We start from the raw sequence: 25028 nt of genomic DNA on the forward strand, positions 1-25028 counted from the left end.
CCCAACTTAGAAATGATTACACAAGGAAAACTTTTCTGCAGCTACACAATGTGGTTTCCATGGTGGTGGCACTGAGCAGAGGTTGGAACTGGGGGCACCAGGACTGGCCCGGCTCCTGTCCCCACCCCAGCATGGAGGCAGCCTCTCCCTCCAGGCTCCTGGGGCTCAGAGGTGTGACCAGTTTACGGCCAGGCTGCTCCTGCCCAGGAGGAGCGCTGGTAGATGGGGGCATTTGAGTCACGCTGCCCTTTGTAAGCAAATAAAAGTCCTCATAAACCAGGGAGGTAAATCCTCTAGCCAGGGCTCCAGTGGGAGGGGAGAGGGAGTGACTCACCCAGAGCTGGGAGAGACGCCCCCCACCAGGCTCCTCCTCCACCCTCTCCTCCCTCCACCCCTCCCTCCCTCCTGGGCTGAAACTCCGGAACGAGAGCAGACAGGACTTCTCTCTGCCCGGCCAGCATCACGGTCACTGCAGCCCACCCTGCCCGCGGCCCTTGCTCCATGGTGGCACGAAGGCCGGTGACATGAGGCTGCCCCGCGCTCTGCTGCCCCTGCTGCTGCAGGCCTGCTGGGCCTCCGCGCAGGACGACACCGTGGCCTCGAGGGCCATCGCCTTCCAGGGTGAGTGGACTTGCCGCGTCTGTTGGGCGAGGCCGGCCTGGACCAGACGCATCCGGTGTGAGGTCCAGGGGACCCCGGCCCCTGCCAGGATGCTCAAGCGCTTAGATGCGGCCCAGCTGGTGGGGGACCCTGGGGAGGAGGATGGGCCTCACCAGGTCTCAGCCCCTGTGTCCCCTGAGTGTCTGTCCTCAGCGGGCACTGCACCCCCACTGCCTCCATCATCGGCTCCTTCTGATTCCTTCCTGGTGGTCAGTCAGGAAACACGGTCACCTGGTCCTACCCACCCTCTCCTTGAAGGTCAAGCCCCTCCCTGGTAGTTTCAAATTCAACTTGGAAACACAATGAGAAACGTCTCCTTGCTCTTTCAGGAGTGTTGGGGCCTGACTGGTATAAGGGGGTGACTGGCTGGGAAGGGGCCAGGGGGGCTGGTGGGGGCTCCCTGGGGAAGGGGGAGCGCAGGGCTGAGCCTCTCCTCCTGTCCCTGGCCCAGACTGCCCTGTGGACCTATTCTTTGTGCTGGACACCTCCGAGAGCGTGGCCTTGAGGCTGAAGCCCTATGGGGCCCTGGTGGACAAGGTCAAGTCCTTCACCAAGCGCTTCATTGACAACCTGAAGGACAGGTAGGACCTTGTCCTCTTCCTCCCGTCCACCATCCTCTTGGAGGGCGGGGGAGACAGGCTGGTGTCTCCCCTGCCGCAGCCAGTGGGCAGGGCTGGGCCTCAGTGTCCCCATCTGAGAAGGGCAGTGTTGGCCAGGCCACTCGAGTCCCTTCCCCTGGGGCTGTGTGGTTCAGATGGGCTAGAAAAAGACTGAGTTGAGATGGAGCCGGCTGTTTAGCCAGGAGGGCCAAGGGGGACAGTGCTACAGCCTGGGCTCCCCAAACGCAGTGTCGAACAGCTCCCCTCCCCCACCCTGAGCCGGCTTGGGAAGCTGGCCTGAGGCCCTGTGGGTCTGCCTGGTACCTAGAGGGGGCGCCCCTCACCAAGCCACCTGGACACTGACGGCTGCCCAAGTAGACGGTCACAGCCCAAGTCCCAGACCCGAGGTCTCAGTGTCCCCCGTGTCCAGTGTCCTGGTCAGAGGGGCCCCAGCCTGGAGTTGGCTTTGGGGGCAACACGCTCCATCCATCCATCCATCCATCCATCCACTCACTCACACATGGGGAAGCCCTGGCAGCGGGTGTGGCGGAGGACGGGACACGCCTGCAAGGAGGCGGGGCCGGGCCAGGGGGCGGGCTAAGCTCAGAACCAGGCTCCACCCCATCTCCCTCACCCTCACAGGCCCCGCCCCTCCTCCCACTCTGACCCACTGACCGGCTGACACAGGCCCCCAGCCTCCCACCCACCAGAGAGGCTGCAGGGAAGGAGGAACATCTGCCAAACGCAGGGCACGGTGGGACCGAAACCCCAGACCTCCTGAAATGCCCAGGTTTATGAAGGCCAGGGAAGGCCCAGGTGTGGACAAGTTTCGTAGAGTGGGCACGGGGCAGCCAGGTGACCCAGCATCCCACTCTGGGGGGCTTTGGCCCTGTACCTCATTCACTCCAATTGTGAACTGGGGGCTCTTCCTGCCTTTGGGGCTGTTGGCGCCCCACGGAGGCCTCTGTCACCTGTCTGCTGATGGGCTGGAGGGGCCTGGCTACCCCCTGAGATCCTCGGCCAAAGTGACCAGGGCAGAGAGAAGAAGCCACTCAGATCCAGGGGTCCTATCCCCTCCCTCCCTCGTCCCCTGTCACTGGCTCCGCTTCTCTCTATGCAGGGTCTGTCCCCCACTCCATGGCCCTGGGATAGGGTCTCGCTCACGGCTCCTCATCTGAGGCCTTGGAGATCAGGGGATGTGGTGGTCACTAGCTAGCTGGGCCCGCCCTTCTGGCCACCGCCATCTATCCGCCATGTGCCCCTGGCGCGGGGACCAGTGTCTCAGGGCTGCTTACGGGGCCACAGGCTCCTCCCTCTCGGCGTGAGAGGGGACCGGCCATCTGTCCACCTGTGACCCTGCTGAGCAGGGGAGGAGAGCGGGCCGGGGTGTGCGGAGGCCCGCTTACCATCCCGGGCCCGCAGGTACTACCGCTGTGACCGCAACCTGGTGTGGAATGCGGGCGCGCTGCACTACAGCGACGAGGTGGAGATCATCCGCGGGCTCACGCGCATGCCTAGCGGCCGCGACGCGCTCAAGAGCAGCGTGGACGCCGTCAAGTACTTCGGCAAGGGCACCTACACCGACTGCGCCATCAAGAAGGGTCTGGAAGAGCTGCTCGTGGGGTCAGTGCCTGCCTCCCTGTGGCGCCGCCCCCCACCCCCGGATGCCCCGTAGCTCTGCCTGGGGAGTGCCCAGCGCTGCCTTGTCGCTGCCTGCTGGCCGGCGGACTTTGGTGCCTGAGGTTCCCAGAGCAAACCTATGCCCCAGGGGGTCATGCTGGTGACCACCGCCCAGCCTGCCCCCTCACTCTCCACCAATCTGTCCCTCCCTCCAGCTATCCGCTGTCTTCTCAACCACTGAAGGCAGAGAGGACCTGAAGTGTGATCCCACAGAACTTTATTTTCTGTTTTAATATCCTTTCCTATGTTGTTGAGTCGCTCAGTAGTGCCTCACTCTAGACCCCATGGACTGCAGCCCTGCCAGTCTCCTCTGTCCTTCACCACCTCCTGGAGCTTGCTCAAACTCATGTCCATTGAGTCAGTGATGCCATCCAACCATCTCATCCTCTGTCAACCCCTTCTACTCCTGCCCTCAACCTTTCCCAGGATCAGGGTCTTTTCCAGTGAGTCTGCTCTTCGCATCAGGTGGCTAAAATATTGGAGCTTCAGCTTCAACTTCAGTCCTTCCAATAAATATTCAGGACTGATTTCCTTTCAGATAGACTGGTTTGATCTTGCAGTCCAAGGGACTCTCAAGAGTCTTCCCCAACACCACAGTTCAAAAGTATCAGTTCTTTGGCGCTCACCTTTTTTATGGTCCAACTCTTATCCCTTTCTGTAAGCCCACCTTGTGGCCGGATCAGCACAGAGAAACTGAAAACAGTGCTCTGAGAGCCACCCTTGGGTCTGCATCTCCCTCTGGGGTCTCTAGCCCCCTGCCCCTCACCTCCAGCCTCGGGGTCTCAGCGATGTGGTCCCAATGGGGCCCTGGGCTGTGAGGGTCAGTGGTGGCCTGAGGAGGCTGGGCCAGGTGGTCTCACCTCCTCCACACCCTGCAGGGGCTCCCACCTGAAGGAGAATAAGTACCTGGTCGTGGTGACTGACGGGCACCCCCTGGAGGGCTACAAGGAGCCCTGCGGGGGCCTGGAGGACGCTGTGAACGAGGCCAAGCATCTGGGCATCAAAGTCTTCTCCGTGGCCATCACACCCGACCACCTGGTGGGGCATCCCCCAGGGCCTGCAGTAGAGGGAGGGGGTACCCAGGGACTACACTGGGAGAGGGGTATGGGCATAGCCCGAGGGACTGCGGCTCCGGGGGAGCAGAGGAGGGGAGGGCCTGGCGCTCTCACTGTCACCGACGTTCACCCTCGCTCTGGTTGCATCCATCGCAGGAGCCACGTCTGAGCATCATCGCCACGGACCACACGTACCGGCGCAACTTCACAGCAGCTGACTGGGGGCAGAGCCGCGACGCGGAGGAAGTCATCAGCCAGACCATCGACACCATCACGGACATGATCGTGAGCGCTGCCTGCAGGCCCGCCCCAGCACCCCGCCGAGTCCAGGTGCCAGAAACCCTGTGCCCAGGAATGGAAGCTAATTTGACCTTTCTCTCTCACTTTTCAGAAAAATAATGTGGAGCAAGTGGTAAGCGCCTCCCCGCCCCCCTGCCCCCCGCCCTGGCATCACCAGCGCCCGTTCCTCCACCAGCAGCCTGAGCATGGGCGGCCGGCGTGGCCATGCCCACGCTCCTGACATGCCCCTCTGTCCTCCCTTCCCGCAGTGCTGCTCTTTCGAGTGCCAGGTGAGTGTGGCCCTTGCCAGCCCCCACCCCTGGGCCGCCCCAATAGTGCCCCCACTGACTGTTCTTTTTGTGTCTTGTAGCCCGCCAGAGGACCCCCCGGGCCTCGAGGCGACCCCGGGTACGAGGTAAGTGGCCACATCCTGCCGGTGCTTACCTTGATGAAGGGGGAAGCCTGGGAGAAATATCCTGCAGGCTGGTGCCAGGTCTAGGGGTGCAGCTGGACCCCAGGCAGCTGCCCTCAGCACCTACTGCCCACCTGCTCTGCTGAGCAGGGAGAGGGTCTGGGCGTGGTGCCGCACAGCCGACGTGGTGGCCGTGCTGCCGTGGAGTGGAGTCCGCTGCCCCAGCCTCCTTCCCGTGGTGGAGGGCATGGCCTTCCTGGAGTGAGTGTCCCTGTGGCTCTGCTCCTGGAAGTGGGCCTGCCTTGGTATGGAGCAAACATGGGCCCGAGGCCGGACTGGAAAACAAAATTCGTTGCTAGTATTCACAACCCAGGAGCTCACTCGTGAAATTCTAGATTTCTGGCTTTTCCTGGAAAGTGTCAAGTCCAGTGGCCATGGACCCATGTGGCCACCTCCCACAGGGGGCTCCCAGGCTGCGTCCATCCTGCCCTCCCACCCATCCCTGGGGGCCCAGCACGGCAGCAAGAACAGGCAGACAGAAAAGAGTCAGGGTTATTTTTGCTGGTGCCAGGCAGTCCCAGGGCTTGGCGGAGTGTGTGGCAGAGACCCTGGGCCTGGCCTCACACCCTGGGCCACGGGAAGGGTGTCTGGAAACCACGTAGACACTGGAGATGGGATGGAATAGCTTCATAGACCTGTTTTTGTTAGCAAGTAGGGGCTTCCTTTCACCAGCTTTTTAGAAATAAATGGAATCTGTCCTCTGACCATGATCTGCTCTCTGTTCTAGGGAGAAAGAGGGAAGCCCGGGCTCCCAGGAGAAAAAGGAGAAGCTGGAGACCCTGTGAGTGCCGGGTACCTGACTGAGGGGTTGGGATGCTGAGAAGCCAGAGACCAGGGAGCCAGACTGCGGAAACTTCCAGAAGGATGACTGGTTTCATGAGCACCATGTGGCCTGATCCTCAGAGGACACGGCTCCTGTGGGTGATGAGGACGCGGGGGCAGACGGCACAGCTGGCCTTCCAGCAACCCCACTGGGGCAGACCCCCACACCCCTCAGCCGCCCCCCCACAGGCCCACCTGCTCCCAGAGGACAGGTGGCAGGGATCAGCCAGCAGGTGGCCTCTGCTTCAGCCATGGTGGTCTCCGCCCCAGGGGGACCCCAGTGTTTCTCCCTCTCTGGAGCTCCACTGAGAGCCCCCAGGGGTGGGGTTGGGCTTCCGTAGCAGGGCGCTTCTTGGACACAGGTCAGTGGTCAGCCGGCCGGGTCTCTCCAGCTGACCAGGCCTGAGTAGGGTGGGGAGTGAGGGAGCTGGGTGGGGGTTTCCTGCTCCCAGGGCTGTCTAACACGACCCCCTCCTCTGCTGCAGGGAAGACCTGGGGACCTTGGACCCGTCGGCTACCAGGGCATGAAGGTGGGTCTCTCCTCCCCAACACGGCCTTGCCCTGGGCCTCAGGGCATTAGGCCTCCGGCACCCCTCACAGCCCCTTCTTCTCCTCTGTTTGCTGTGTAGGGAGAAAAAGGGAGCCGAGGAGAGAAGGTGAGTGACCTGCGGCTTTGGGACGTGTCCCTGGGGCACGGAGTGGCCCCCCACTCTGGACAAGGACAATGCTGCCTGTTCCCGGCGTGGCCGGGCTGCAATGAGCTGGGGGTGCCTCACCCCACGATGGGGAGACCAAGCCCCTCACCCTCCCTTTCTATCTCCACAGGGCTCCAGGGGACCCAAAGGCTACAAGGTGAGATGCTGGAGGGGCACAGCCGGTGGAGACACTGTCCTGTGGGGGTGCAGTCTGACCTTCGTCTGACCTTTGATTTTTTCACTTCTCAGGGCGAGAAGGGAAAGCGTGGCATGGACGGCGTGGATGGCATGAAGGTCACCCTCAGCTCGGGGAGGGTGGAGGCGGGGCATATATTTCGGGGAAGGGATGGTGGCCAAGCTGGCTATCCTCGAGGAGGTGGGTGGGCCACCCTGGGCAACTCTGAGGTAGCATGGAAGGCAGGATTCGCATTCTGCCTCTAATTAGAATCTGTTGCTGATTCTTGCCAAGCCTCAGGTCCCAATGGACTCTAAGCTACCCAGCCTAGCTCAGAGTGTCTTCCACTGGGGGGAGCTTTCTTGGGAAATGGTGGATGAGCCAGAGCTGAGAGGCTTGACCCCCAAACCCACCTTCCTCCTTACAGGGGGAGTCAGGGTACCCTGGCCTGCCAGGCTGCAAGGGCTCGCCCGGATTCGACGTAAGTCACTTTCTCTCACCCACATCTTAAGGCTATAAGCTCTCAGAAGTGAAAATTGCCTCAGCCCTCCTGCTAACCATGCGAAGTCACGCATGCCTTGTGGCTTGGGGACCTGCCCTCTGGCTTGTCGCTCGCCAGCAAGTGGCTGCCAGTGGCTGCCGTTTCAGACTGTGGTCTCACTCTGCGACCTCTCCCCAGGGTGTCCAAGGACCCCCCGGGCCCAAGGGCGATGCAGGTGCCTTCGGACTGAAAGGAGAGAAGGTCAGTGACTTGAGCCCACAGGGGTGGGCCCGGCTGAGGCTTCATGACCTGCCTGGCATTGAGGAGAAATTCCTTCTGGAAGCAGGTTCTCGGCTTTAGTGTGGGGGCCAGGCCCCACTACCCTTCCTGGGCTCGCAGGGATGGGCATGGGAACCTCTGCCCGGGAGAGCACTGGGTGCCCAGCCTTGGGTGTTCCCCCCCCACATTGCACTTCCTGCACCTGCCCGTCCGTCCAAGGCCTCTCTGGGCACCTCAGGACCGTCCCTGCAGCCTGTAACCCTCCGGTCAGCCCAGGATCGACCTGCTCACATGAAATGTAAACTCAAGAATAAGCAGGGAGATACTCACACTGCAGCGGGCAGAGCAGTGAGGCCTGAGGATTCGCGTTCTGCCTCTAATTCGAATCTGTTGCTGGTATTTCTTTGGGTTTTCAGCAAAACGAAATGCTGGAAAAGTTGGAGGAGTAACACAGATTCTATCCCAAATGCATTCTAGCAACATGGATGTCCTGGAGTGTGGTTGAGGTCTGAGGGTGCCAGCCCCCAGCCTGGTAACCCCAGGCTTCCACTCTCGAGGGCCCGGCTGGCCCCTGCCATGGGCAGTGTTTGAAGCTGGGAAGTGGGTTTGGTGCAGAGATGTGGGTGGCTAGGGTCGTCAGGGACCACGGCCTGAAGCCTGGGTGAGGAGGGCCAGTGTGGGGCCACGGGCCCCCAGGACAGCAGGGCACGACCTCCTGAAGGCTGACCCTCAGGTCTTTCCAGGGTGAGCCTGGAGCAGACGGGGAGCCTGGGAGGCCAGGGAGCACGGGGCCCCCTGGAGATGAGGTGAGTGTGCACGTTTCCCTGATGCAGTGGGGGTGCCCATGCCGGGGAGGGCCGCAGGATCAGAGGAGACAGTCTGCGCTGTTGTTCTCAGGGTGAGCCCGGAGAGCCCGGTCCCCCAGGAGAGAAGGGAGAAGCCGGCGATGAGGTAGGCGCCCTCCTGCCCGCAACGCCCCAGACTCAGCAGAGATCCTGCTGCTGACGAACTCATGTCGATTCCTCTTACTCCAGGGAAATGCAGGACCAGACGGAGCCCCCGGAGAAAGGGTGAGCGGGTGCTCTGAGCCTCACCAGTCAGTGGCCAGTGTGACTGGTGTGGCCCACGTGGCCCCAGGTGGACAGGGCAGGGCATGAGACGGAGAGACCACACATCCTGGCATCTGCTGGGGGGACAGCCCCGAGCCCAGGCCCCAGGCTCCCACCGCACACCTCACCGCCTCTGCTCCCTCCACACAGGGCGGTCCTGGGGAAAGAGGACCTCGAGGGACCCCAGGTGCGCGGGGCCCAAGAGGAGACCCGGTGAGTCACTGTCCCCAAGCTGGGACCCCCATGCCCTCAGCAGGGGGGTGCAGAGACTGGGCCAAACTGGGGTCAGGCCATCAGAATCAAGGACAGGCCACCATGACCCTCTGGCCCTGAGATGTGGGTGACCCACACACAGGACTCCCATGTCCCAAAGATCCCCCTCTCCTGCCCACTGCCTGTGTGGGACCTTGCACCTCCCTCCCCCACACCGCCCAGGCCCCAAGCTGCAGAGAAAGGTCAGCAACAGATTTGAATTAGAGGCGGAACACGAATCCTTAGGCCTCCCTGCTCCGCCCACCACGGTGTCAGCATCGCCTTGCTTGTTCTTGAGTTTGCATTTCACAGAGGGGAGTGTGGCCAGTGCCCCCCCAACCCCTGCCGGGGGGTGGGGGGAATGAGCTGCCTCCAGGCCTCGGCAGGGGTATCGGCCCCTCATCATGGCCCCTAGAAAACACGAGTCCCCTGACGGCCAAGCACGTGCCACTTTGGAGGACTGGGGTGAGAAGAAAGCGAGGCCACGCGCAGCAGATGACAGAAGCTGCTGGACCTCAGCCGGTGGCCCCCAGGGCAGCCGGCCTCCTCCGTCTCCTCCTCAGTGGCTTTTCCTCCCCAGGGTGAAGCTGGACCCCAAGGTGACCAAGGACGAGAAGGCCCCGTCGGTGTCCCCGGTGACCCGGTAGGAAGCCTTGGCTGGCAGGGGTGAGGGGCGTGGTGCTGCCAGATGGGAGCAGCTCACAGATGCAGGGGGAGGTCTCTTCACTGCACACCCAGGTGCTTCCTTGTGGGGGTGTGGCCTGGAGACCTGGGGTGTCTGGGGCTGGGGGGACGGTGGCCAGGGGGCTGGTACAGATTGGCAAGGTGGACCAGTGCTCACAGGGGGAGCCCTGTCCCTGGGTGGGCACTGCCAGGATGCAGCCCTGAGCAAAGATCCCTTATCCTGCCCCTCACGCTGCCCTCAGAGTGGGGAGGGTGCCTTGGTGTGGCTAGTGCTGGAAGAGGTCACTGAGGGTGGAAGCCGGGCAGTGAGCCATCAAGACCAATGGAGGCAGGGCTGGCAGCAGCAGAGGCATGCTGGAGCCTGGGCCTTGAGGACCCCTTCAGCCTGGGGAGACGAGCGAGGTCTCAGAGGACTGAGCCCAGACAGGCACCACACTGGAGATGAACTGTGTAAACCTCCCTCAGGGTTTGGAGCCCTGGGGGTGAGATGCTGGCAGGAAGTTGACTTGGGAGTGTCAGTCCAAGGAACATTCCAGAATTCCTGGGCGTGACCTTCTAGAGGCCATGCTAGGGGAGGGGAAAACAGTGGAGGCCTGAGGAAGCAGTGGGCTGGGCGGGAGGAGCAGTCGGGGAATAGGCTGGAAGCTGTGAGCGGCTGGATGGGAGGGAGGGCTGAGACTACTCCCCCAGGGAGCATCGTGCCCGAATGCCCCCCTCCCCCCCTCGCCCGCTGGTACTCTCAGCCTGTCTTCTCCAGACCCTGACTGGGTCCTGCCACAGGGCTCACAAGTGGAGGGCATGTGGGGTGACAGAATGACACAGAGCCGAGGCAGGTTGGGTGGACTGTCACCACTGAGCAGACCTCGGCCAGAGGGACAAGGCAGGAGCCTGGCTGTCGGGTTTGTCGAAGCTGCCACACCACATTGATGGGTGGTCTTGGCCAGGCCATGCTGGGGCTCTGGTGGTGTCCTGGCACTCCTGGTGGCCAGTGGGTCCTGGAAGAGGTCTGCAGAACCCACTTGAACTCCAGCCCGCCCTGGGGAAGCACTGGAAGGGGGGCACACAGCCTGGTGCCACCGTCATGGGGCACGGGTGCTGGCAGTTCAGTGGGGAGACAGACCATATGCACGTGAACGCATAGCAAACGGACCAACGTGCGTGGTGAAGATGCATGGCAAGGGAGCTGGGTCCTGCGAGGCCCTGGACTGCACCCGCCACCTCCCTTGGGGTGAGGGCTGCGCCCGAAACCCACAAGCCCCTGAGGGCCCCTGAGATGCAAGGTACAGCCTGGGCTGGGCACCCTTGGCCTGCGATGGAGCCTCTTCCTTGACGTCCTTAGAAGGGTCTGCTTCCTGCCCCTCATCATTCGTATGGACTGTGTAGATTGTCTGCAGTGCTTTGCTTTAGAGAAAAATACTGTCAAAAATATCGACATCCATCTGTTGTTCAGTCAGCTCATCTGCCCGTCCGTCCATATGTTTATCCATCTTTATCTGTCCATCCACTCATCACCTGTGTACATGTGTCAGTTCAGTCCATCTGACATATGTGTCCATTCAGTTCAGGCGCTTGGTCCTGTCTGACTCTTTGCAACCCCATGGACTGCAGCACACCAGGCTTCCCTGTCCATCACCAACTCCCGGAGCTTTCTCAAACTCATGTCCATCGAGTCGGTGATGCCATCCAACCATCTCATCCTCTGTCATCCCCTTCTCCTCCTGCCTTCACTCTTTCCCAGCATCAGGGTCTTTTCCAATGAGTCAGCTCTTTGACTCAGGTGGCCAAAGTATTGGAGCTTCATCTTCAGCATCGGTCCTTCCAATGAATATTCAGGACTAATTTCCCTGAGGATGGACTGGTTTTATGTTCTTGCAGTCCAAGGGACTCTTAAGAGTCTTCTCTAACACCACAGTTCAAAAGCATCAATTCTTCAGAGCTCAGCTTTCTTTATAGTCCGGCTCTCACATCCATACATGACTACTGGAAAACCACAGCTTTGACTGGATGGACCTTTGTTGGCAAAGTAATGTTTCTGCTTTTGCATATGCTGTCTAGGTTGGTCATAGCTTTTCTTTCCAAGATCAAGCGTCTTTTTATTTCATGGCTGCAGTCACCATCTGCAGTGATTTTGAAGGCCAAAAGAATAAAGTTTCTCACTGTTTCCATTGTTTCCCCATCTATTTGCCATTATCTTAGTTTTCTGAATGTTGAGCTTTAAGCCAACTTTTTCACTCTCCTCTTTCACTTTCATCAAGAAGCTCTTTAGTTCTTCTTTGCTTTCTGCCATAGGGTGGTGTCATCTGCGTATCTGAGGTTATTGATATTTCTCCCAGCAATCTTGGTTCCAGCTTGTGCTTCATCAAGCCCAGCATTTTGCATGATGTACTCTGCATAGAAATTAAATAAACAGGGTGACAATATACAGCCTTGATGTTTTGGAACCAGTCTGTTGCTCCATGTCCGTTCTAACTGTTACTTTTTGACCTGCATACAGATTTCTCAGGAGGCAGGTCTGAGATGGTCTGGTATTCCCATCTCTTTCAGAATTTTCCACAGTTTATTGTGATCCACACAGTCAAAGGCTTTGTTGCATAGTAAATAAAGCAGAAGTATATGTTTTTCTGGAACTCTTTTGCTTTTTGTATAATCCAAAGGATGTTGGCAATTTGATCTCTGGTTCCTCTGCCTTTTCTCAGTCCGGCTTGAACATCTGGAAGTTCTCCATTCATGTACTATTAAAGCCTGGCTAGGACAATTTTGAGCATTACTTTGCTAGTGTGTGAGATGAGTGCAATTGTGCAGTAGTTTAAACATTCCTTGGCATTGCCTTTCTTTGGGATTGGAATGAAAACTGACCTTTTCCAGTCCTGTGACCACTGCTGAGTTTTCCAAATTTGCTGGCGTATTGAGTGCAACACTTTCACAGCATCATCTTTGAGGATTTGAAATACCTCAGCTGGAATTCCATCACCTCCACTAGCTTTGTTCATAGTGATGCTTCCTAAGGCCCACTTGACTTCACATTCCAGGATGTCTGGCTCTAGGTGAGTGATCACACCATCATGGTCATCTGAGTCATGAAGATCTTTTTTGTATAATTCTTCTGTGTATTCTTGCCACCTCTTCTTAATATCTTCTGCTTCTGTTAGGTCTATACCATTTCTGTCCTTTATTGTACCCATCTTTGCATGAAATGTTCCCTTGGTATCTCCAATTTTCTTGAAGAGATCTCTAGTCTTTCCCATTCTATTGTTTTCCTCTACTTCTTTGCATTGATCACTGAGGAAGGCTTTCTTATCTCTCCTTGCTATTCTTTGGAACTCTGCATTCAAATGGGTATATCTTTCTTTTTCTCCTTTGCCTTGAGCTTCTCTTCTTTTCTCAGCTATTTGTAAGGCCTCCTCAGACAACCATTTTGCCTTTTTGCTTTTTTTTTTTTATAATGTGTACACATGTGTGTATCTATCCATCTATCCATCCACCCATCTGTCTAGTCATCTGTCATATATCCATGGATGTATGTATCCATCCATCCATCTGTCTGCCCACCCACTTGCTTGTCCATCCATCCTGAAGAACTTCCAAGGCAATATCCAGAATGTAAATTCTTAGCAGCAAAATGTCTTAGCCCCAGTGTTGTATGTATGAGTTGACATTTGCCAAATAATCCTACCTACCTGCCCATCTGGCCCCCACTCACACTCCCCCAAGAATGTAAAACAAGCTGCACACACACCTCTGCCAACATGAGCTATGATGAGACTCTGGCTTCACACATTTACTCGTCTCCCGGTTTGACTGTTGGTGTGTTTGTGGGCTGAGTGGTCTCTGCAGGGCTGTTTATGCAGGTGATCACTTCCTGCCAGGGTCTGTGTTCCCTGTGGTGGTGGGGGATGGGGGGCTGCACCCATGGTGCGGACGTTGTTCTTATCTGTCCTGAGCTTGTCTGGGGTGCCTTGCAGTTGAGGTTGTCCTGCTTGTGCACAAAGGTTCACAGATGCACTCACCCCTTCCAGTGTGGTTTTGCTTACCTCTGATTTGTCAGGAGCGTAGACTCCAGGGGTGGAAGAGGGGTGGGCTTGCCCTGCATGGCTTTTTCAGTGAACAGCCAGCCCATTGTCACAATGCACACGAGTGCAGTCTGTCTCAATGATTGAAATGCGGTTCCATCAGGTTTAAAGTCCCTCATCTCTACGTGTCTCTTTCTGGAACGACTGTCACCCGCCCCTGCTCTTTCCGTGTCCACCCCATTCCCACAACTGACTCTTGTGGCCTCAGGCTGAGCAGGCCCTGTTGCCAGGCCACCTCCCCGGCTGTGGCCTTTCCTGGACGGTAACTGAGGAGCTGTGACCGCTCCCGGCCAGTGGTGCTGACACATTCTGCCCAGGTTCTTCCTGAGGCACTGTCAGGAAGTCATTAACTCTAAAGGCACAAACACTGGAAGCAGGACCCGGCACGGGGTCCTGGGTGCATCCCAACTGCGTTAGTTTCCGGAGTAACTGGTCGCTGCAGTAAAAGGAAGCTGCCAAGAGTGTGGGGCAAAGGGAGGCCCCTCCTAGGCCACAGGAACCCTGGACACTGCTGGAAACGGCTGCCTCCTTTGGGAGGGGGCCCTGTGTCCCCCTAGCCTGTGACCAACTGGGGATGGTCCCCCCTGGACCTGTGGCTCCCAACCCAGGCGGCACTAGGTCACCTGCACATTCAACTTCCCGGCCCCCAGGTCTTCTGCTTCTGAGCTCAGCCCCACCCTCCTGACCCTGTTAGGGGTCCCACAAGCCCTTCCTGACTCCAGTCACAACAGGAGGTCGGCTCCAACACCAGGGTCCATGCGGAAGGTCCTGGGAAATGTGTTTTCCCAAATCGCAGGAAAAGGCCACTGAGAAACAGGATAGGGTCCCGTTCTCCTGTCGTGCACCCGGCCACCAGGCCTCGCCCATCCCGTGTCCCCCTGCAGTGGGCACCCCCGTCCCCCCGCAGTGGGTGCCCCAGGAGCTCCACCCAGTTTGGTGTTTCCATGTCTCAGGTAGTTCCTTGAGTTCCCAGGATGCGCTACTGGGGACCAGGAGGCATCACCACACAGGGCCACTCCCATCCCTTTCCTGTCCCAAGATAGGTCAGGGGTCTGTGGAATCCTTGGGGGACCAAGAGCCTGGACGGAAAGGCAGACGATGGCCCCTAGGGAGCGGCAGGATGGAGCAGCCAGCAAGGGTGGGGTGTGGGGCCGGGGGCCACTGTGGGTCAGAAGGGGCCCATTGGGTGTGTCCTCTCTCTGCAGGGCGAGGCTGGCCCCATCGGGCCAAAAGGATACCGAGGTGATGAGGGACCCCCAGGGACCGAGGTGAGTAGCCCTCCCTGCCACTATCCCAGGAGGTACTAGCCTGACCCCTGTCCCCGCCCCTCACCCAGACTTCTTTGGGAGAACCCCCTGGGCTCCTACACATAAATGTTTCATTTCACTTCATGGAATGTGTGACTCTGATGACATTTAGAAAATGCAGAAAAATATTAGAAAGAAAGAGAGTTGAAATCTAAGCCCCCTCCCCACCTCAGAGAGAAACAGCATCAACAGTTTGACTTATTTCTTTCCAAATTCCTCTTTTTCTTTCTTTGCATGTTATGCCTTATGCATTTGACTTGAGAAAGTTTTTTGTTGTTTTTCTCATTATGAACTCAGACCTTAACGATTTTTCAACTTTGCTGATGTGCTGGTGCTGGCCACGCCTGTGGCATGTCTGCTGACTCCTCCACCCTCTCTGGTTGGGCTCTTGGGTGTGAATCCCCCACAGTGACCCCATGGGTCCCTGTCCCTGTTCTGGTCACCTCCTTCTTGGGTCACTCCCTGGGTGGACATGGGGCAGGTGTAGCTTCTAAGGCCCAAAGGTGGCGTGGCCTCCAGGATTTCGGGTCTAAAAACCTTTCTTTGAGTAATTTATGTGCTGCATGAAAACATGTTACCTTATTTAATTCTCTTTGCTCCAGGAGGCCTCGTGCCTCCAAGCCTGTGTGGCTTGCTACCCAGAGACCACTTCATTTTCTCCTCCTTAGGGTCCCAGAGGAGCTCCAGGGCCTGCAGGCCCCCCCGGAGACCCCGGGCTGATGGGTGAGAGGGTGAGTGACACAGAAGGGTACATCCTGGGCGGGAGGTTGCCTGCGGCCCAGAGTCTGGAAGCAGCTGGCCTGGGTGAGTCCTGCAGTGGCTGGACTCCATCTGCTCTCCCAGGGTGAAGACGGCCCCCCCGGGAATGGCACCGAAGGCTTCCCCGGCTTTCCCGTGAGTACCCTGAGTCCTGCCTGACGCCCCCTTAAGCCAGTGGGGCACATGGCTGTCTGTCTGGGGCTGCCCCTCTGGTGTGACTGGAGTGACTGATGTGACTGTCCCGCCGTTCCCCAGGGCTATCCAGGCAGCAGAGGTCCTCCTGGGATAAACGTGAGTACATGCCATCGGCTCTGTTGGCCATGGGAGGCGCACACAGGCACACACGCTCGTGCAAGCACATCACTCCTACACCTGAGCACACGTGCAGACACACACAGGCCTGCTCATCGCCAAGGCCCCCGCCCATGATTCTGTCTCCCTAGGCCCTGCTGAGCCCCAGGTGCCCCTGCTGGCTGACACTCCCCTCGGGATCTATTCTCTCCATGGCCCAACCCAGAGGCCTGCCCCCTAGAAGCCCAGAGCCACAGCACCCACCCCAACCCTGGGCCGGCTCCCCCTAACTATGTGCTCTCCGTCACCCGCAGGGCACCAAAGGCTACCCCGGCCTTAAGGGGGACGAGGGAGAAGCCGGGGACCCCGGAGAGGACGTGAGTGCAAAGCCCACCGCATTTGGCAACATCCCCGGTCAACCTCAGCCTCGAGGGCCGAGAGCCCACAGACCATGGGGGAGCGTGGCTCCAAGGGTGGCTGAGCCTTCTGGGGCTCAAGGGGGTGGTGGCCAGGCTCATAGCACTTGGTCTGGCCATGCGTGGCAAGCCTACAACACTGCACTGTTTCTTTCCAGAATAATGACATTGCTCCACGAGGCGCCAAAGGAGCAAAGGGCTACCGAGGTCCCGAAGGCCCCCAGGTGGGTCCATGGGCGAGCAGGCGCCCTCCCTGAGACTGTGGAGTCTGGGGTGGTGGGAACCTGGGAGCAAGGCTCTGGAGATGGGCTCCAGGAGGACTGGGGGGACATGCAGTTTCAGGGCCTGAGGGGCTGAGCATGAAGGGGTGGGCAGAAAGGGAAGGCAGGTCTCCGGGCAAGCTGTGAAGGCATGGCAGGGCCTCAGGTGGTGCCTGGGTGAGGCCGGGCACCTTGCCCATCAAGGTGGTGCCATTAGACCCACCAGGACACTCACCCGCAGAGGGTGAGCTCCCACTGACCACCAGGAAGGGACAGTCGGACAGTGGCCACCAGGTGGATGACAGTAGCAGGTTCCCCAGCCTTCAAGGTGCAGAAACCTCGGCTCCCCCTAGGGCTGGGGGACCCTGCATGAAGGGGGTCAGCCAAGGGCTCCCATCAGATCTGCGGCCCAGGAATCAGCATGGCCCCAGCGTCCATCCTGACAATCCTTCTCCCATCCTTTCTCTGACAGGGACCCCCAGGACACGTGGGACCTCCGGGGCCAGACGTAAGTATTGTGAATATCCTTGTGGACTGACCACTCTGGCCAAGGCTCCTGTCGGGGTGGGGAGCCTGACAGCAGCAGAGATGGCCACAGGGAGACATGTGGAGGCCATGGGGGCACGTGGAGGTCACAAAGGGGCACGTGGAGGCCACCGCAGGGACACAAGGGCCACGGGGGAATGTGACAGTCATGGGGGTCACCTGGAGGCCACAGGGGGACACATGGAGGTCACAGAGGGGCACGTGGAGGTCACAGCAGGGACATGGGGAGGCCATGGGGGCACGTGGAGGCCCCAGCATGGACACATGGAGGTCACAGAGGGGCACGTGGAGGTCACAGCAGGGACATGTGGAGGCCATGGGGGCACGTGGAGGCCACAGGTGGGAGACATGGAGGCCACAAGCCACCACGCAAGGGCCATGGGGGCACGTGACAGTCACAATGGGGATGTGTGCTGGTCATAAGGGAACATACAAAGCCATGAGGGGGACATGTGATGGCCACAGTGAGACACCTGTGGCCACACATCAGAGGCCACATCAGATGTCCATGCCCCGAAGGCAGGGGCCTCGCAGGTAGAGCAGGGCACGCCCTGGGAAGGGGTCACCCTGCACAGCCCAGCCCAGCCCCTCTGGGGTCCCAGCTGGAGTCCCAGGGGAGGGGGACCTGGAGGGCTGGCCTCACCCCCCGAGCCCTGGGAAGCTTCTCACCCCCCAATTCCATCTCCTGGGAGTATCTCTTCCCTCATCCCCAGGAATGCGAGATTTTGGACATCATCATGAAAATGTGCTGTGAGTGTCTCCCCCTTGATACCTACCCTGATGAGAAAGAGCGTCCTGCCATATGCTGACTGGGGGGGGTTGGGCAGGCAGGAGGGCAGGCAGGAGGGCAGGCATGGGCCCCTCCTGAGAGGAAGTTGCGGGGAGGGGTGAGGAGGGCCTTGCTGAGGGGTTGAGTCCCATGAGAAAGTCAGGAGGGGAGAAGGGGGAGCTGGCTGGGGGGTTAGTCTTGACACCGTATGATTGCCTTTTCCTTCTCTTCCCAGCTTGCTGTGGTGAGTCTGACTCTTCACCTTAGGGGGTGGACTCACCCCTCCCCACTGGATTGGCCCTGGGTGCTGGCCTGCTGGTCCTCCCCTGGTCATTCACACAACCAGGGATGGGGGGGCCAGAGTTCTCTCCATGATCCCCACCCCTCTCTGCCCTGCTTTGGAGGGGTCCTGGGAGGGGCTCTGAGGCTTACCACACCCCTGCCGCCTGCAGAGTGCAAGTGCGGGCCCATCGATATCCTCTTCGTGCTGGACAGCTCCGAGAGCATCGGCCTACAGAACTTCGAGATCGCCAAGGACTTCATCGTCAAGGTCATTGACCGACTGAGCAGGGACGAGCTGGTCAAGGTGAGGCGGCCACCCTGGCCTCGTTCGAGGATGAAGGTTCCCAGGAAAGCAGGGGTCTGTCCTGACACCAGAGTGGAAGGGCTGGGTGCTGGGGGCTGCAGGAGAGATACCTTGTTTTTCAAAAGCCAAAGCCCCCAGCCCAGCAGAGCACAAGAGCCACCTGGGGGCCTGGGGGCCAGTCCAACCCGGGACGGGAGCAGGTGGAGGCACGACCTGAGCAGGGAGAAGCACCAGCACCCCAGGGATCCCTGAGGGTGCTCCTCATGGTGGCGGCTCTCTCGAGCAGTTTGAGCCTGGGCAGTCGCATGCAGGCGTGGTGCAGTACAGCCACAACCAGATGCAGGAGCACGTGGACCTGAGGGACCCCAACATCAGGAATGCTCAGGACCTCAAGGAGTGAGTGTGGCTGCTTGGCGCCTGACCCCTGACCCTGGCCCTGCCCTGGCCATGACCTTGACCCCTGGCCCCCTAACTCCTGGTTCCCACCCCAATGGTACTGTTGCCCTGCAGGGCCATCAAGAAGCTGCAGTGGATGGGCGGGGGCACCTTCACGGGCGAGGCCCTGCAGTACACCCGGAGCCGGCTGCTGCCGCCCACCCAGAACAACCGCATCGCCCTGGTCATCACCGACGGCCGCTCGGACACCCAGAGGGACACCACCCCACTCAGCGTGCTCTGCGGCCCTGACATCCAGGTGGGGCGGCCTCCATGCCACGCTGTCGCCCTCATGCCCAAGGGCTTGGGGGACTGTCCCCACCAAGGGCCACACCAACGCTGTCCCTCTCCCCAGGTGGTCTCTGTGGGCATCAAGGATGTCTTTGGTTTGGCTGCGGGCTCCGACCAGCTCAATGTCATCTCCTGCCAAGGCCTGGCACCCCAGGGACGGCCGGGCATCTCACTGGTCAAGGAAAACTACGCTGAGCTACTGGACGACGGCTTCCTGAAGAACATCACTGCCCAGATCTGCATAGGTGAGCGTGGCAGGCGGGCCTCATGGCTGTGCTCTCTGCTCTCCACTCGCTGTGACCTCCAGCTGCGGTAGCAGACGCCCATGGCCAGCAGCGTGTCCACTCCCCCCTGAGCTGCTCCCCATTCTTACTCTGGAGGCTGTGGCCTGACTCGCTTGTGGCTCAGCATCCACACAGGTGTTCCCCGAGTGCGGGCTGCACCGTGGTCCCCCACTGCACACACGTGCGCTGGGGTCTGAGGTTTGGTGCACCTAAATGTGTGGGCAGGGGTGGGCCTTGGAGCCTGACACCCCTCTGAGGTTCCCACACATTTGGGACACATTTGTAAGGGACACATTTGCCACGTCCATCTGGGCTTGGCCCAGGATCAGAGCTGAGTCCACACTGCAGCTGCTGGTCAGCAACTGGAGAGTGCTTCAGGCTCAGACTCAGGGCCCCAACTGGCGCAGTGGAGTCAGCATTATCTGGGGCCTCTGGCATGGGGCCTGTGCTGTAGAACACCCTTCCTCCACCCTGAGCTTGGTTTCCCTGCTCTCAGAAGGGCTGGTGCCTGGAGGACCCTTCTGTCACTCAAAGGCCCCCTCTGGAATAAGGGACACGCCTCCTGTAGGGTGGAGACAGTGGTGGCCTTGCCCTCCACCTCAGAAATGCCAGGCGTCCTCTTGCTGGGGGGTTATAGGAGGAACAGCGGTCCCTGTGATTGCTGGGTCATGCTATGGGGTTTTCTCTTTTACAGACAAGAAATGTCCAGATTACACCTGCCCAAGTGAGTACTGGGGGGTGGATGGGGCACTCTCAGGGTGGGGGTGCTGGGTAAGAAGGTCTGGAGGCCGTAGGGAGTGAGGTAGGCCCCAGGGCCTGCGCTGCACGCTCACAGCTGCTCTGCCTGCAGTCACCTTCTCCTCCCCGGCCGACATCACCATCCTCCTGGACGGCTCTGCCAGTGTGGGCAGCCACAACTTTGACATCACCAAACGCTTTGCCAAGCGGCTGGCAGAGCGCTTCCTGACAGCGAGCCGGACAGACCCGGGCCAGGAGGTGCGCGTGGCAGTGGTGCAGTACAGTGGCACGGGGCAGCAGCGGCCGGAGCGCGCGGCCCTGCAGTTCCTGCAGAACTACACTGTGCTGGCCAACACCGTGGACTCCATGGGCTTCTTCAACGACGCCACCGACATCATGGACGCCCTGGGCTACGTGACCCGCTTCTACCGCGAGGCGTCACCCGGCGCCGCCAAGAAGAGGCTGCTGCTCTTCTCGGATGGCAACTCGCAGGGCGCCACGCCAGCTGCCATTGAGAAGGCAGTGCAGGAGGCCCAGCGGGCGGGCGTGGAGATCTTTGCAGTGGTGGTGGGCCGCCAGGTGAACGAGCCCCACGTGCGTGTCTTGGTCACTGGCAAGGCAGCTGAGTATGATGTGGCCTTCGGCGAGCGCCACCTGTTCCGCGTGCCCAGCTACCAGGCACTGCTGCAGGGCGTCTTCTACCAGACGGTGTCCAGGAAGGTGGCGCTGGACTAGTGGCCTGGCCCCTGCCACCGAGACAGAGGCAAGAGAGGACCCAACGTTCCTGACCAACCCAACTAGCTAGGATTTTTTAAAGGGAAAGCTTGAAAAGCCGTGATTCGATGCTCTATGCTTTGCCCACCCCTCAACCCCCAGAGCAGAGTATCGGTGCTGGGGATCTGCCGGCCCCCTCCTGCCGCCTTCCTGAACCTGCACCCGAAGTGCCCTCCTCTTGCTGCCTGTCCACGTCCCCTCACCCCAGTCAGAGCCCCAGCACCTGGTTCTCTGTCCTTTCTGGGATCAGCTGTTGCTGCCTTCCCTCCCCACCACCCCCCGCCCCACCACCCAGAGCTTGGCTCCCCTCCGATCCTAGAGTCCTTCAGGAAACCCTCGCTCACCCCAAAGTCAGGTCTCCCAGGGAACTGGCACAGGAGCGTGAGCCCTGGAGAGCTGACCCCCCTCACGAGGCTCTTGTCACTCATGCCTGCCAGCAGAAACCACGACTCCTCTTTGATGGCAAAGCCCAGACCGCAAACCCCAGAGCGAAGGTGCTATCCTGCCCCACCCCACCCCAGGACCAGAGGCCTGGCCGCACCCCCTGGGGCACAGTGAGGCGTTTAATCAGAAACAAGCCGAAGTCCTTTCTCCTCAAGGAAGTGATTGGTTCCACATTTTATTGAAGATTTTATTGGTTCTTTAGGTTTATTTTTACTCCTTTCTGTGTTTTTTCTCAACTGTGTTCATGGGGGCGACTTTTCCAAATAAAGGTTTTCACCCTCCTTTCTGTGGTCGTCATTCCGAGGAGCTAAAGCCCCATTGTGCTCGCCCTTTGCAGCGACAGGAGGACTCAGAGGGGCCGAGGCATCCAGGGGCCTGAGCGGTGCCTCCACGGCCAGGCGCCGCCCATCCACATCCCTCTTACAGGTCTGGAGGAAAATCGGGAACTTGAAGGCCGTCCCTGGTACTTGGGGAGGAGCTGGGAGGACGAGCCTGACCCCCTGACTATAGAATCGGAAGCAGTGGGGGCCTCTGGGAGAAAAGTCCCAGCAAATGGCCTGCATTCCAGCCCCAAAACCACCCCAGGATGTCTGCAGGGGCTGGGCAATCCAGCCTGGATTCAGAGCAGACTGCAGAGAAGCCCCACCCCCCGCCCCACAGCCCCCACCCCTGTCATCAGGAAAAGCCCCCCATCTGAGGAAGGGTTAAGGCAGGGAGAGGGCTGTGCAGGGAGGAAAGGGGAGATGTGTGGCGTGGGCTGCAGCTGAAGAAAGAGGAAGGTTTGGGCAGGAGTCGCCCAGGGGCCTCCACATGGGCATGGCGGGAGTGGGGAAGGGACCCTGGAGTATCCTCGGGCAGGGCCCCTGGGGGTGATGGCGCCCCCCCCCACCAGCACCGCACAAGATGGGGCCATGATAGCAGAGCACCAGGCGGTGGGGGTCCTGACTCTGGGGGGCAGCACCCCTGTGGAATGGGGGGATTCAGGGATCTCCCAGGGGTTTGACCCTGACCAATGCCACACTCAGCTCCGTGGGAACCTGACCGCTGCTGACGGTAAGGGTCCACCGCTCACTGTCACCAGGAGGAGCCCTGGTTAGAGGGGTGACCCCCTCCTCAGCACCCCCAGTGGTGTGACCATGAGCTGGTCACCTTCACCTCAGTGTACTCAGCCATAGCTGGGGTCATAACTCGGAGGCACCCGCCCAAGGGACAAACAGCGTGCACTTCTCTCTTTGGGGTCCAGGCAGCTGGAGGCTCTGTGTGTGGCCACAGTGGAGAGGCCAGAGGACTGACAGGAAAGGGCAGCTTTAGGGGGTGAGCCTGGTTGGGTAGGGGGTGCCAGGGCTCCAGGAGTCTCTGCAGGACCCCTGCACCCCCACCTTCCACCTCCACAGTCCCCACTGCTTTGACTGCCTCCTAGGGATCCCAGGTCTGCACCTGGATCGAGGGCTTTGGCACAGGCCTGGGGGCTCTCCCCTCCGGGGGAGACCTCCTCCTGACGGACAGTGAGAAATCAGAAACTTCGCCTTTAAGAAAGGATGAGCCTTAATTGCTGAATCACCTCTAACTGGACTCCCGGCTGGGACCAGGCTTTGGGATCCTCTTCCCAACACCTCCAGATTAGGACGAGGGTCTTCCTTCATTCTTTAAAACTACGATGAGGGAACCTGGGGCCCAGCATGCCCATATGTTCTCCATGTGTGTAAAGGAAATGTCCCAGACCCTCGCTTGAAGTCCCGCAAACCAGGGCAAAACCGGTTCCTGTTCCTGTTCCTGTTTGTGGTTGGGCTCCCGTTCTTTCTAGGCTTTGGCTCATGGCTCCAATGCCTGCTCCCCTCCCTCTGTGCACAGTGGGAGCTACAGGGCACCCTGGGGTGCGGCCACCCTCTTTGCCCTGACCCATAGCTGTCGGGGGCGACGTCGGCCTCACTCCTCTGAGCCTTGGCTTCAGCTTCCTCCTCCTCCCAGGAAGCCTGGTCCTTGAAGTGGGGTCTGGAGGTGCTCAGAGGCCCCCTGCCAGCGCCCCCTGGAAGCTGCCCAGGATCCATCAGCCCACGGGAATGGACACACAGGGCATACACAGCCTCCAGCTCCCTTCACTCTGGCCTAGCCCACAGTCCGTCCAAGTGTGGGGAGGGGGCGGTCAGAGGGCCAGATGTTTGTGAAATCAACCTCGAGGCTGTGGCCTCCACGGGGTCCTCCCGGATGTCCCAGCTGGTTGGCAGAGGGGCCACAGCCTTGACCGCCTTGGGTTGCAGACGAGGTCACAGCCCCTTTCACTTTCAAACTACAGACACGTCCGTCATCTTGGTGAGTGTTCAAACACGGCCTTCGGAGGCGTTTAGCCCCATCTGTTGGTCCTTGTTCTTCATGGAGAGTCAGTCATCTCCACCCTCACTGCTACATCCAGGATCTGGTCTTTGTGGTGAGTTGTTGTTGTTGTTGTTGTTTTTTTTGCTAAGAATGCACAAAAAGGAACACTTTTTCATCTGTGATCTTTCAGGACGGGCGGGCAGGTGGTGGCCATGGGTCAGATGGCTGCTGAGCAGCTCTCTGATGGAGACCCAGGCACCTCCACCCATGTCCAACTGTCTGGTGGTCACTGTCTAAAGGAAGTGATGCCCTCCTAGGGTGGTATTTAAAATTCAGTGACTCCTCTGTCTTTCGGCTCCTGGATGATGACACTTAACGGTTCCCAGAGACTGAGAGGTCCTCCTCCAGTGAAGCCTGGACAGCCGCTCCGCTTGGGGAGCAAGGTGACCCAGAACAAGATGTCACCAGGGGTCAGGAAGGCATGAGGCACAGAGCTGCACCATGAGATGCTGTGGGAAGTGGCACCTCCGTGTTAGAACCCCTGGGTCACTCGCGCTTCCCACACAACCCATCACCCCATCCTGAGCCCTGTGTCCAGCTGCCTCGAGAAAGGACAGAGAACCACAACCCATCCACTCCAATAACTCCACATGTGACACCAGGGAGCAGGTGGCCAGGTGAGCCTCACGCCCATCGTGCTGCATGAAAGACTCAGGACTCACACGTGTGTGTGACACATGGTCCCATGTGCAAAGCTCCAGGGCAGGAAAGCTGATGAGTGTTAATAAGTCAGGCAGTCTCAGCCTCTGCAGATGGGACTGGTGGGAAGGATAATGGAAGTGTTGTTTGTCTGGATGGTGTGGAGGTCACAGGGATATGCATTCGTCACGATTTTCAGAAATGTACATGTACAGATGCTTTAGATTAGGAAAGAGAAGCCAGAATCTCTGCCAGTGGCTCACCATCTCCATGGTCTCCACCAGCTTTCGACTCCTCCTTCCGCTCCCTCAGCACATGTCCACCCACCCCCTTGGAGGGGCTAGGAGCATCCTCCTTGGCAGCCACATGGCCCTTCTTACAGGCAGAGCAGGGTTCCTTTTATTCATACCAACCCCTCCCCTGAATGTGAGTCGGCTGGGATGCCTGCCAGAGTCTCTGCAGGGTGACCAAGGTCCCAATCAGTCAACTCTGAGTGGAAAATTCTCCTGGGCGGATCAGGTCCAAGAGACATCAGAGAGAGTCTTCTAAACTGCCCATGGAGCCACAAGAGGGGACTCTGGCCTGCAACAGCTAGGATCTGAACCCCACCAAGAACCAATACGTCTGAAAGAGGGCCTCAACCTCAGACGAGACGGGCCAGCACCCTGGTTCCAGCATGTGAGTCTGAGCAGGACCAGCAGAGCTGTGCCCAGACTGCTAACCATGGGGCCCATGAGGTGCTCTATTTGTGTTATTTTAATCTGCTGAACCGACAGAAGTTTGTTATGTGGCTGAACTGGTTCA

General features: G+C 59.3%; 1 protein-coding gene across 1 annotated transcript; it reads left to right on the top strand.

Annotated features, from left to right (window-relative positions):
- On the top strand, positions 364–21494 carry COL6A1 (collagen type VI alpha 1 chain). The gene is made up of 35 exons (XM_018052320.1): positions 364–621; positions 1112–1241; positions 2682–2882; positions 3818–3977; positions 4151–4279; positions 4386–4406; positions 4543–4563; positions 4644–4688; positions 5473–5526; positions 6053–6097; positions 6197–6223; positions 6393–6419; positions 6512–6556; positions 6865–6918; positions 7117–7179; positions 7941–8003; positions 8095–8148; positions 8232–8267; positions 8457–8519; positions 9139–9201; positions 14518–14580; positions 15288–15350; positions 15463–15513; positions 15634–15669; positions 15984–16046; positions 16244–16309; positions 16818–16853; positions 17605–17641; positions 17896–17904; positions 18113–18246; positions 18533–18642; positions 18757–18940; positions 19037–19217; positions 19951–19980; positions 20107–21494. Exons 1-35 carry the CDS (start codon positions 525–527, stop codon positions 20727–20729), a joined length of 3084 nt encoding a protein of 1027 aa, XP_017907809.1. The 5' UTR covers positions 364–524; the 3' UTR covers positions 20730–21494.

The sequence above is a fragment of the Capra hircus genome, chromosome 1, assembly GCF_001704415.2.
Source record: "Capra hircus breed San Clemente chromosome 1, ASM170441v1, whole genome shotgun sequence".
Taxonomy (NCBI): domain Eukaryota; kingdom Metazoa; phylum Chordata; class Mammalia; order Artiodactyla; family Bovidae; genus Capra; species Capra hircus.

Coding starts and splice junctions, on each gene's coding strand:
- COL6A1 (XM_018052320.1), top strand. CDS start 525: ATGAGGCTGCCCCGCGCTCTGCTGCCCCTGCTGCTGCAGGCCTGCTGG. Junction 6,919..7,116: donor AGGGCTCGCCCGGATTCGAC/GTAAGTCACTTT, acceptor ACCTCTCCCCAG/GGTGTCCAAGGACCCCCCGG. Junction 16,047..16,243: donor CCGGGGACCCCGGAGAGGAC/GTGAGTGCAAAG, acceptor GTTTCTTTCCAG/AATAATGACATTGCTCCACG.